Source organism: Egretta garzetta, unplaced genomic scaffold (genome assembly GCF_000687185.1).
Source record: "Egretta garzetta isolate BGI_Z169 unplaced genomic scaffold, ASM68718v1 scaffold447, whole genome shotgun sequence".
Lineage (NCBI taxonomy): Eukaryota > Metazoa > Chordata > Aves > Pelecaniformes > Ardeidae > Egretta > Egretta garzetta.
Genome location: NW_009260397.1, coordinates 880,555 through 894,037, shown reverse-complemented (window position 1 = coordinate 894,037; position 13,483 = coordinate 880,555). Strand labels below are relative to the sequence as shown.

Here is a 13,483-nt window from a genome sequence, read left to right as displayed (position 1 = left end):
ATCTGTTACATTTGGGCAATTCTGGAAAAAAAAGATCTTATTGAAAACTTTGACAAATTGATTTTTAATACTATGACTTCCCTGTTTTCAGTACACAAGCAAAATTGACTGTAAGGAATCAGATGAGCAGTAAAAGGAGAAAAACTTATTCTAGCAGAAGAAGACTGTAAATTTTTTAAATTCTTTTTTTTGCTGTTTTCAAGAAAGAAAAGTGAAGGGAAACTGAGGAATAAATACTGAAAGTACCTTTCTGTAGAGCATTTGAAGATTTTTGAGTGTCAGAATTTTGTCTGATTCCCATTTCGTTTATTGTTCTTACCTGAGTTTGAAATTGAAGGTCTAGAGCTTTTCCCCTCCACATGTTGTGTGATCTCAGTGTCACTCAGGATGTTTGCAATTGATTCTCGCTTATGGTCAACTTTTCTGAGCAACTCTTGCAAGCAAGTAGATTTTTCAGTGACATACACTGTTACAGCCCCGTATGGCAGTCTTCTAAATCATTGACCAGTATGCTATATTTGTGAGCAGCATAAATTAATGGTGCCTTTAGTTGTTCTGTTCTTGGGAGGTTTAATTTGTTTCTGGCTAGAGTAATACGTATATTCTTATGAACTAGAAAAGCCATGGAAACTCATCGTTTAGTACACTTTTGAATTTTTGCATTTGAGATAATTTTTTTTCCTTTCTCATCTACCTCCATCTTCAGGTTGATCTAACATGGGAAGATGCTTTGTTCATGTTTGAATATTTTAAGCCTAAAACTCTTCCAGAATTTGATAGTTACAAAACCAGTACTGTGTCTGCTGATTTGGCCAACCTTTTGAAGAAGACTGCTACAATTGTTCCTCGAACAGACAAGCCTATGCTGAGCCTAGATACTGTATCTGCCTATATTGAAGGAACATGCAGCAAGGTATAATTAACTGCTTAAAAAAAAAATATTGAAAAGAGTAAAAATGTATTGTTATTTTTATGTTGACGTTGAGATAGTTAGGGGAATGATTTATTCCATGATGTTGGATTTCCTCAAGGTAATTGCATTTAAATGAAATAAGAATGACACCACCAAAACTAGTTTTGGAATGGCAAGATGTAATACTGATTAATATGGAGTCAGTATGAAACGTTCATTAGTGTTTGTAACTAGGGAATGCTTTCACTCTCTTCATATTTAATACCTTCATATTCTGTGATGAAAAGGCTACTTTCACTACAAGGAAGAAGCAAGTGTGCAGCTTGTTTAATGTGAACATTTTATTTAAAACAAACCTTTACTTTGTTTTTATTTTCAGGCACCATCTCTCCCAGATGGTGCGGACTATTCTCCACCAGTGGTGACTGAGTTGTACTATCTTCTGGCAGACTATCATTTCAAGAATAAAGAACAGTCTAAGGCTATTAAATTTTACATGCACGACATTTGTATTTGTCCAAACAGGTCAGTATTTTTGAGTCCTGCTGCACATATTCATGCTGCTCACTTTTTTCAGTAAAAAAAAAAAACAAACCAGACAACAGAAGGTACTTATTTTTGTTTCAGGAGTTAAAAAAAACCCCAAACTAAAAACGCACGTGCAATCAGTTATCATACGTTGATTGCATAATTAAGGGCATCTCTAAAACAACCCAACAAACAAAACAAAAAAACAGAACCTAGTGTTAAATAGTTGATTGTTTTGAAATTAAAATCAAAAAATGAAAGGGGCAGGGAAGCTACATTAAAATCAAGAATAACTGGGAAGGGCAAGAAGCAAATCAGTATCTCTCTTATGCACATTTTGTGCTTTGTTTTTGGCATGTTCATACATGACAAGGAATGAAAAATGTCACTTTCAATAGCATAGCTATAGCACAAATAGCATTCTTCAGTGGATTAGCTGTTTAGGCTGACCTCTTTCTAAAAGTACTGATCTTGCTGCTAGAGAACTACTCAAGAGAATACAAGCTCAAGTAAAGTATTTAAGTGATATGTAAACTTAAACACCTTGTTCCTTGATGACTTACAACTTACTGAAATACCACCAAGATTAAGCTCTTTTATCTTAAAAATAAAGCATGTTTTGAATAACAGTCTTCTAAAATTAAATTTAATAATCTTTAAATTTACTGATTAAGTATAGGGTTTGCATATTAGATGTTAGCTATCATTTTATTTCTCCTTGAAGTTGATAGATCAGGGTCAGTGACAAAAACCCTAGATAGATTTGAGACAAGAAAACTATTTCTAAATCCAGTCACGTAACAGAGACAAAAGGGAAGGTAAAGGCACAGAGCAATTTTACATGTGAAATCTACAGAGGAAATAGCTCTAGTTTAATGTTACTGAATCTTCTAGTCTGGGAACTCTGATTAGCAGATTGCTAATTTTTTGTTTGAAGCCTGATAAAAAATTACCACCCCCTCCCCGTTTTCCTGTATTTTTGATACTCTAAAACCTAAATTCATAAATAAATGAGTGGAATGCATTTTCACTTTAATGTGTGACGTTCTGTTGCTCAGAAGATGCTTTATGTGGTAGCATAGCATTTTTACTCCAGTTGTATGGGATGTCATTTCTTCAAATGTCTGTATTACAGTTTCCCTTCCATTCCCCTCAGGAATCTGACTATCAAGGTCACTTGACCCAAAAATGGGTTTTCAGTTGAAATCAGCAAGAAATTACAAGCAAAAATGTGAGAACATTATGATTATTTCTTTGGTATTAGAATCACGGTAAGAAAAATTCCAAAACCATTGACCCCAGATGTTAATGTGAGACTATGGAATATGGCAGCGATTCCAGACTGGATTGTCAGTGATCCGATAAACACAGGACTAGATCCTGAACAGTCCCCTCAGTAAGCAATCTTTATTGTTCATCAGAATTTTCCTACATGAATGCATTTTGGTTTTAGTGATTTTTATGTTGGAAGATGATGATGATGATAAAGACCATTCACAGTTCAGCCCAGCAATACAAAATGTAATAATGGCTGTCTGCTGGCCTACAGAAATAAAGGGTGACAATGTTTGGGCAGGACAGCATGGTTACTGAGACATGAAATCAGTGGGAGTGCTGCCATTAGAAGTATAGATACGCTATTTTTGCATGGCAAATAAACCTTGTTTCATCTGCTTTTCATGTGTGACAATTACTGGGGACAGTGGTTTATTAGGAAACCATTTTTAATAAAATCAGTATGATTTGGGCTATACAGCCTCTGTTCCACCATGAGGGGAGGAGGAGATGCAGAAATCTGTTTTCAGAGAGCATATGATGAAAGGATGAGAAAGTTGCAGATGTAACAAAATGAATCTTATCTGTGCCATTCAGTGTAATGTTTAGGGGGGAAATTGTTCATGTGTTATGTTCTTGCTTGCATAGGTTTGATTCATGGGCTGGCATGGCTCTGGCTCGAGCAAGTCGTATTCAGGACAAGTTGAACTCTAATGAATTGAAAAGTGATGGCCCAATCTGGAAGCACTCTACTCCTGTCTTGAATTGCTTCAAGCGAGCCCTAGAGATTGACAGCTCTAATCTCTCCTTGTGGATAGAATATGGCACTATTTCCTATGCCCTACATTCTTTTGCATCCCGACAACTTAAGCAGTGGAAATCAGAACTCCCCCCTGAAGTTGTGCAGCAGGTGGGATCTAACTGAGAGCAGTATGAAATTTTAAATAATTTAAGTGATTTTTTTTCTAACATAGTAACTTTTAAAATTAAATACTTACATGCTGTATACCACATATTAGACTGTATAGTTACTTAGTAATATTGGAAATTCTAATATTCATTCATATAAGCTGCTGGTGTCGAGCAGTATTTAAAGGGTTTTTTCCTTTCTTTTTCCTGTGTAAAATTAGTTTGAGCCTGATCTTTGAATTATCTTTCGAAGGTGACACAAAATTATTGTAACCTTCTGGAAAGGGGAATTATATTTGCGTTACTTTTCTGTAAATGTCATACAGTGTTTCCAGGGAAAGGTGAAATGTATGCATATTTAAATAGTGAAAAGATGAGGAATTACTCTGATATCTGTGTCCATATGTTATCTCTTTTATCTGAAGACGTCCTCCCCCTTTTCTAGGTTTTTGGCCTATTTACTTAAACAAAAGATCAAAATGAGGACATTGATAGAATTTTCATAGAAAAAGGTGTTATAAATTCATTAGCTCTTTACTCATGATGATGATGAAAAACTTAAAGTTATTACGAAGTTTATTGCTAAGCCAAAATGAGCAATTCTAAATACTCTCTGACAGTGATAAAGGTTGCCAGGGGAAATGTATTGTCTGTCTTTTTGGACCAGTAAACTCTATTTCTGATATAACTATTCTGACTTACAAATATTATGTAGTCCACAGCTGGAGTAGAATGAAAAAAAGTAGTGCTGCTCCTGTGTGTCTGCTGCAATTTATAAAAACTTACAGTGTTTGAACCACAGAGAATGGTATTGGTAGCACCTTTTTTTCCAGGAGAACTTATTTACAGCAAGGGGATGGGTCTTGCATTTCAGCTCCCTATATAACTGTATTAACATTGCACTTCCCATAGACATGCACACAGCATTTGAAGAAAGACAAGTAAGCATGCATATTAAAGGAGAACAGATGGTTTATTAAATAGTATGTTTGAAATGACAGCTAACAATAGAGTTTTCTTTCTGAGGCCTATTGCATTCCAGAGCTCCAGAACTAACTACTCAGAAAATGAAGCTATTAACATTTTATGCCTTTGATCTATCAAAAGTTTGGTCTTACTGTCTTGTGGCCTCTTGGCTATGAGGGATTTGATGAAGAATTCCAGGGATAATGCTGGAGTTAATTTGTATTTTCAGATAAAAGGTACAATACAGAGCAGCCCTCTTAAGTTGTGGATTAAGTCAGAATGTTTATTTAGCACTATGTGAATCTTCCTTTTTTTCAAGTGAATATATTAAAATGACATAATTTACTAGGAAAAGCTCTGTTATAATAAAAGATAAATTGGAACAATGTAATTCTTGGGATATATCTCTTCAGGAATGTGGTTCTTGTACATAAAAACCTTATTATTCTCTTTTTCTTACAAAATACTTAGGAAAGGAAAGGCTATGTTATAGTTGTTGAAGTGCAACAAGTGCTTAGGATACTGTTATAGCCCAACAATTTAAATTTATAAACTTCTTTTTCAAAGCAAGAAAATTACATTAATGCATATTTTGACCTAGTTTTTTATGTGACTTTATTGGCAGCTAACCTTAATTTATGCTGCTGGTTTTAATTTCTTTGGGGGAAATTCTTTGTGGTATTCTTGCCATATTCAGCTCAAAATTAGACACATTGCAAGCAAGATAAAATACATTTCTTCACAAATTATAGTGGTCTGTAGTGGCTCTAGCAGACTTTAATTGCAGAACAAACCAATTTTTTTCTTTGAAGAGTTAGGATAATTACAGTTCTGAAGAAGCGGTAAAATTACTTTTTGTAGACATGTATATTGATTTATTATTTTTCAGATTTGTATTTGTATGTGTATTCTTATCCTTCTGTCTTACTGTTTTGTTCTGTTTATTAGTGTCAGCAGTTACTGGAATGAACAAAAACCTATCCTTAAACACATTTTGTGGGCCATCAGGGTGTATTTGATAACTTAGATATGTTCTGTGTCTTTTAGGTTGAAAATGTTTTAAATGATGTACCTCGTTTATGCACATTTTTATGCAAGAATGTATTTTTAGACTTTTTCATCCCAGCCACAGTAGATTCATGTATTCTCAACACTTCACTCGATCACAGATGGGAGAGCGTCGAGACAGTATGTTGGAGACAGCCAAATTGTGTTTTACGTCAGCATCTCGCTGTGAGGGAGATGGTGATGAAGAGGAGTGGCTTATTCACTACATGCTGGGGAAGATTGCAGAGAAGCAGAAACAGCCTCCTGTTGTCTATCTGCTTCATTACAAACAGGCAGGTCATTACTTGCATGAGGAGGCTGCCCGATATCCAAAGAAGATTCACTACCATAATCCACCAGAACTTGCCATGGAAGCGTTGGAGGTAAAAGCAAGTTAAATACATAGGCTTGAAAACAGTGTTCTCTACAGATAATGGAACACCAGTTATTATTAGTTCATATTATTAGGCATATGTATCTGGTGCTCTGCATCTGGGAACGTTTACAAGACTAACTTGGAGAATAAAATGGAGCCTGTTATTCAGGTTGGTTTTGCTTTAAAGACAGTTTATGTATACAGTCTCAGTATTGGACAGACAGACAGAAATTCCACTTCTGGGTTTTTCTGCACACAGTTCATTAGTGAGTTTTTATCAAAATCAAATGTGGATAGGGTTTACAAGCATCTCATACCTGTGGAAGCATAAGTACATGCATGAGTTGGAATAGTAGTCTTAACCTTTGCTTTCACTGTGTTGTCTGGTAAGAATAGTGGATCTAGAACATACCCTGTGGTGACTTGCTTCCAAGGAAACCAGGTCTGCTTTCGTTGTTGTATTCCATAGGTTGCAGATAAAATATTTTTACTGTTCAGATCTTGTAATGTAGAAGCAACTTTCAAAGGCAGGAAAAGTCCTATTCAGGTAAGTTTAGGTAACAGATGTCTGTCTTTAACTCCTGCAATTTCTACAGAGACGAGACTATTTGTAATAGATTGTAGAGCTATGAATTCTGTACTGACCAAATGGACTTCGGTGTTTTGTAGGTATACTTTCGACTTCACGCTTCTATTTTGAAACTTGTGGGGAAACCAGACTCCGGAGTAGATGCAGAAATACTAGTTAGTTTCATGAAAGAAGCTTCTGAGGGACCATTTGCCAGGGGTGAGGAGAAGAACACCCCAAAAGTTGCAGAAAAGTGAGTGCTAATTTTCAGGAGTATCCTCTGAAAGCATACTTATAAACTACTGTATAATAAACTATTAAAATTAAGCTGATTGAAATAGAAACAAAACAAAGCTATCAGAATTAATACTAGTACTTACAGGTTTTGGGTGTCATGAGCAGTAAGATTATATGCTACTCTGAGATCTTCTCAATAATTGGCACAGTGTAGATGGGAAGGGAACAAAATAGAACAATTTTGATCTTCTGATCCATTTTGAAGCCACTGTTTTTATTTATTAATTTTTTTATCAACTGTTAAAAAATACAAAAGCAAATGGCCTATATTTTAAAGGATAAGAGACGTTAGTCCTCACAATTTGTCTCACTAACAACTACAAAATAAAGAATGTTTTGCTCTTGACCAGTGACAAGGGAGGAACATAACCTGTAAATATATTAACCTATAAAAATCCATCATTTAGAATTTGTTAGTAAGATTTGATTACTGTATTGGAAATGTTGTAAGAACAGGTAGTCTTGTTTTGTTCTTTGTGTATGTCCCTAGTACATTAACACTTCATTTTTTTTAATTGCCCCCCCCAAAGGGAAAAAGCTTGCATGATTGATGAAGACTCTCACTCTTCAGCCGGAACAGTGCCAGGCCCTGGGACTTCCCTCCCCTCATCCTCCGGTCCAGGTCTGACATCCCCACCTTACACAGCCACTCCAGTTGACCACGATTACGTCAAATGTAAAAAACCCCGTCAGCAGGCAACGCCGGACGGTACAGTCCCTGTTCTCAATACTGGCAGCACAGGGAGGTGCTCTAATCATGGGGGGTTTGACCAGGAATGATCAAACTGCTCATTTCAAGGAGGGTGATGGGTCTGTGGTAACACGGGCAATATTGAAGCTCATTACCTTTATAAATTCAGTGCCTTAAATAGAATCAATGTACAGTCAGAGCTTTAAATACAAAATTCAGAGTTGTCACCTGCCACCGTTGGCACCTGTCACTTAGTCAAAACAGGAATGTCGATAGGAGGAGCATATAGCCGACTGAGTTTTCAGTGGTTTGTGGTTTTGTTTTTTTTATTTTCCCTCCAGAGCTAAACGTCTGTGTGAGCTTATTAGGAAAGATGTGGGTTCAGTCTTTTAGAAGACTGGACACTGTTTCAGTGCCTGTGTGAAGTGACAGGTGAAAACTTGAACTGTGGCTGAAACAAGACAAATTGTTAAAAAGGCAAAACAAAACAGTATTATCCTTTTTTGAAGGAGGCAGGTGGCAACTATTTTGAATATATTGTGTATCAGCACGAAGTGATTTGCATGGCAGTCCAGTAGACTTCATCTTTTAATTTTTCTTTATCATTTACAATGACTGGTTAGCAGCTCATCTCTATAGAATATAAAGTGATATAATAAATAATTGGCTTATAAATGCAGAAGGCGGGGTGGTATCACAGTGTTACTGAAGATTTTGCAATATACATATGTAGCAGAAGTTAAGTTACTATTTAAGTAACCTGACATTATTATTTGGCTAGGAATTTTATTCTGATTCTGCTCTTCTGGCCATTTTTTTATCCGTCTGGATCTCTGAGTATCAGCACTCAAGAAGGAGTAAAATATCCGCAATGTATAGTTTAGTGTTGGCAGAATGTGGCAGGGCCCACAGAAATGCTCTGCTTGCTGTGAATTTATTTCTGGAAGGTGGGCTGCTTCCTATTGTCATTTTCTGAAGAATGGTAATTTGTAAATAACTTTGTTGACATAGTTTTGGAACAAATGTTCATATGCCCGGGAACTCTGCAAGGTGAATCCTTTTCCCCAATAATTAATACTTGGTGAAACTGACAGAAGATCCTTCATCTCTTTCACTAAATTGAATAGAGAAATGTTCATTTTATATGCTTACATTTCAATCAGGAGTAATTCACTGGACTCTCTTGATATCATGTGTAGTGTGTTAGTGTGAATGGGTTGTGTAGTGATCAGGCTCTTCTATTAGCCTTTTGATGTCTTTTGACACAGCAAACATGGAGGGGAGCGAATATTTCCTAAATAATACTCCCTGTGAGAAACAGTTCTGCCTAAGACTACATCTGCTTAGGTCCTGGACTGTTGAAATGTTCTCAGGAGATACATAAGTTAGATAAATACTCCAATGTGTGTCATTAGTACATTCACTCAAAGTAAGATATTATGGACTATGGCATGCTAATTGCCCGATGGGAGCAAAGTTGGCTGCTAAGCAAAGCCTAAACGTGCAAGCTCAGGAACATCTACCTCTGCCAGGGCTGAAGCAGCAATTCTTGGATCTGCTAGCTTAGCCTAGCTAGGACTAAGCTTTGCTGCTGTCACAGCAGTTCAAAATGTCAGCTGCTGAAAAAAGTGGAGTTAGGGTGATCTTTAGGAAGGCTGCGTGTAACCATGACAAGTAGTATTGCAAAGTACTACATCATTCATAATGTTTTGTAGTTGCTGGCACAACTGAACTCTGGATACAGCATATTGAAAAGCCCCAGGAAACTGAAATATTTGCCTTGGGGCTGTTACAGATGGAAGGAGAGCTAACAGGCTAAGCAATGCTCAGAAGTCTTCCACTTTTATATTACTACATATACTGTGCTCCTCTGCATACATTTGCATTTTACCTGTATTAAAATACATACTTCTGAAGTAAAATGCTCTTGACATCTTAACACGTAATCACATCAGTGAAGAAAACTGGTGCCTGCATTTCCATTGTACCATTCCTAAAAATAGCAAGAAAATATCCATCATTTGACTACTCTTTTTAGATTTTTTTTTTTACCATTTTGACAGCAAACAAAACTTGTCTATATTGCTCACAGAATGAATAATTTGGCCTAAATTCAGCCTAGATATTTATTCTTTCTGAGACCTGACAATTCTCTTATTTACACTTACTCTTGTGTCTATATTATTGATCATGTAGGACATAAAATAAGAGCATTATACAGAGTCTAACCTACATTGTGTCTATATTATTGATCATGTAGGACATAAACAAAATAAGAGCATTATACAGAGTCTAACCTACGAAGTTCTCTTCATATCTTTTGACCATTTTTGTGTGCTGTGCTTCAAGAAAACATGAGCTGTGAGGAAAGAGAAAAGGAATTGGGATGTTTTGTCTAGGGAGGGGAGGACTAAGGGGAGACATGACAGCAGTGTAACCAAATAGTGTCCAAGGCTGTACAAAGAGTTAGAGGCAAACCCCCAGGATTTCTGTGTCCACGGGAGACAGAACAGACAATGTTAGACTTAAATTGCATTTTCAATCTAGGCATTAGAAAATAGTGTTAGAGTAGTATTACGAAATACTATTTAGCAAAAAAAAAGTGAAACACTACAATATGTTCCTGGGGATATTATAACACTGCTAACTTTAGCCTTGGAAGTCTTTAAAACATGGCAATACAGCCATCTGCCAGGAATGATGGAGATGTAATTTATCCTGATGGAAAAAGGAATGGACTAGACGAACTTTTGCAGTTCCTTCTAAGCCCTATTTTTTCTATTAATTTAATGTTGTTTGGGGGGGGGGGGGGGGTTTGTTTGGGGTTTTTTGTTTTGTTTTTAATAAGAGATCCAACAATGTGCTTTGTAGTGCAGCAAATTGTCTCATTGCAAGCAGGAGAGAATTATTGTACAGCCAGACATCTTTTCTTGAAAATATTGAGACTCTGATCTTCAAGCGTTCATCTGTAGATAGGTAAAGTTGTCAGGGCAGACTTAGTTTGGATATATTCTATTTAAATATGTCATTATAGTTCTGTAGCTCTCCAGCATGTTTTGCTGGTGGAAAGAGAAGACCAGGATATGCGGAAATTATCGTTGAAATCACAAGTTGAAAGCATTGAAAAGTTTTATCCAGTGAATGCTGGTGATACTAGTTTTAAGTCATATATTTAATGGAAATGGGAGAAAGGAACCAGTAAATACAGCTTGTGAAGTAACTAAACTTCTTTTTCCTCATGGCAGCTGCTAGCATATATCTCCTTCAAGGAGACAGAAGTATTGCTGAGTGGCAGCTGTTATTTGCTGGCTGACTAGCTGCTGTCATGTGTGTAAAGTAGGCAGCTTCCTTTCTCTTTTCTTGTCCTTCCATTCAGCAACATCTTTTCCTGCCTTCTGTTAATCCTGTCTTTCCTGTCATCACCCCTGCCTGTTGCTGTTTTATAACCCTTCAAAATAAAAACTTTTATTTCATAGTAGAAGTCTGAGGTTTAGACCCTATTTTCCAAAAGCAAAGTAGGAAACAAGAAAAAACGGGAACTCAGCGGGGAGCAAGACAATCGTTACCTGGTATATTTACACAGATAAATGGCCAGTGTTATATACCAAAATGGACATGCTCATTGTCATCTTTTATACAGGCTGGATGTATGTAGTCATTAAAGAATCACAGTACAGACTTCAAGCAGTTTAAATTTACCTCAGTTTTGTGCTAAGCATTAAAGTTAGTTCAGAAAGCAGTAAAACTATTAAATTAGAAAAATCTGAATGAGAAATCTGTTTCCCAAAAAGTGGACTGGGAGGTTGTTGTGAGGTCTTTTTTTTTCATGTAATATGGCTTTTATGTGTTGATATTCAATTCCATATTATTGTGGTTGTATGCAGATGATGTATTTAGTATCCATTGCTATTGCAGTGTTAAAATGTCTTATTGTTTAAGTCTCCATCCATGTCATGTAGTACGTTATGTGTAGTTAGATGTAATCGTCCTTTTTTGTGTTTGTCTTCGCCTAATTGCTTTTGCAACCAATATTGCCCGTGCTGCCTCTAACCTTTATACAAATCTCTGTTCCCCAGGCATTCTCTTCCTGCTTTTACCTGTCACGGCTTGCTTTTAATAATTGGCAAAACCTGCATGATAAACTCACCGGGAAAGGCTACTTGCTTCATGCTGTGGGAGAAGTCTCACTTCATAGTTTGTTGGTCTGTAATTCTGCAAGTGTTATGAAGGTGCACAGTTTTTTTTGTAAATGGGGGTTCTCAACATCCTGATGAGACAAAGGTGATCTCTGAGAAACATTTTGCACCAGGTTGTCACTCTTGCCAAACTAAATAAGCTTCTAAGATGGAGTGGATATTTATTTGCATAAAAAGAATGTCCACATTGCATTTTGGAGCATTGAAATCTTACCCTTCAAAACTCTCTCTCCAGCAGTTTAAAATGCAGTCTTTCTGTCTGCAGTACATATTCTTTTCTGGCACATGGTACTGGATGTTCAGGGGCTACATATTGGACTACATGAATAATTAATCAGATCCAGTTTATTGCAATATGCTCCATTTTTACCTTTCCCCAATTTAACCTCTCTCTGATTAGTAAAAGTATCACACCGACATTTAGTGTGAGATGATGTAAAAAGGATTTGACTAAATAAATGGAACGTTGATGAGATACTCTGTTGCTCTGCACTTGAAGACAGAAGAACAGCAATATAGGACTGCAAGTTACTGAATCAGTGTTCAGTGCAGCCAGACAAAGCATGGACTCTCATCTTTGACTCATGTTATAAGAGAACTCCCTTTAAACATTCAGAGGACTTGCTGTCCTCAAGAAATTAATCTGCTCCCATGCAAATCTCAGCAGTTCTTTTGCTTTTAATGATGTGCAAGTGCCTTTTGATACAGAGCTGAATGTTGTCTTCTGTTATGGGTGGAATCTGTTTGAAGAATAAGAATTGTGTGATACGTCATGTTTCTGACTACAGACCAATAAAGAAAGATGCTCATACATACAACTAAAGAGAAGAGGGGAGATACGGTGCTAGGCAGGCAGGACAAAGAGAGTCTGTACATCCACAGCCTGTGAACAACCCACCTTTATTGCATGAGATAAGATTATTTTTTTAATAATATATAGTTACTTATTCATAAGCTCTGAACTCTGCAGCAGGATTTTTCTTTACTGTAAATTGAGTTAGCATATGTATATAGCTCTTTAGAAAAGCTTTCTGTGCCACTCATTTCTGATTTTTGACTTGTAGCTGATGGTTTATCACATTTCAGATACCTTCTTCTAATAACTGGGCATACATTTTGTTTCAGACATTTAAGACAGAAAAAGTTGCTATTCAGAAAAAGTAAGCTATACCCTATTGGCTCTCTGAGCCTGTTACCTACCCCCACATGCAGGTGTTTCAGAGGTCTTCTCCCTCCTCCTTATAATTTCCAAAAAGTGTCAAAGGATGGAGGGCAGACAACAGGATTACTGAGCTGCATAGTAATTAATTGACAAAGGTGGAATACCTCATTCATACTGGCACCATGAAGCTGTACTTCAGCTCCCCTGAGAATAAATTATGTAAGCTTGTACCATGAGAGTTGTTACCTGGTCAGCATACTTAGCAGTAAGAGCTCTGTCATTAGGATTGTATGTCTGCTAGTTCAGGTCACTTACACTTCAACACATCACTGTCTCTCTGCTTCCCTCATTCAACCCTGTGAGTGGACACAGTTTAGGTAATGAGGCTTACAGCGTATGGTGCGTATGGGAGAATGCTGGCACAAGGAAATGGCTAGTGAAGTACTGAGCCTTTTTTTCCTGTTGCATTTTTAAATTAAATACTCGTTTAGATTCCCCAAAGTGTAACACAGCTTTTTACTGTAGGCTTGCAGGTGTTACACCTGAATGCTAATG

At 36.7% G+C, this 13,483-nt stretch overlaps 1 protein-coding gene across 4 annotated transcripts in view; it reads left to right on the top strand.

The window, feature by feature from the left end:
- The window catches only part of LOC104130139 (calcineurin-binding protein cabin-1), a 54,602-nt gene that overhangs the window by 26,720 nt on the left and 14,399 nt on the right, over nt 1-13,483 (top strand). For 3 of the 4 annotated variants that reach the window (XM_035898551.1, XM_035898552.1, XM_035898553.1), the window contains exons 22-27: nt 707-913; nt 1,293-1,438; nt 3,365-3,626; nt 5,761-6,021; nt 6,684-6,835; nt 7,410-7,588. In XM_035898551.1, the coding sequence (XP_035754444.1) occupies nt 707-913; nt 1,293-1,438; nt 3,365-3,626; nt 5,761-6,021; nt 6,684-6,835; nt 7,410-7,588 (1,207 nt within the window). The remainder of the gene's footprint in view (nt 1-706; nt 914-1,292; nt 1,439-3,364; nt 3,627-5,760; nt 6,022-6,683; nt 6,836-7,409; nt 7,589-13,483) is intronic. The other variant, XM_035898555.1, reaches the window with a different exon arrangement.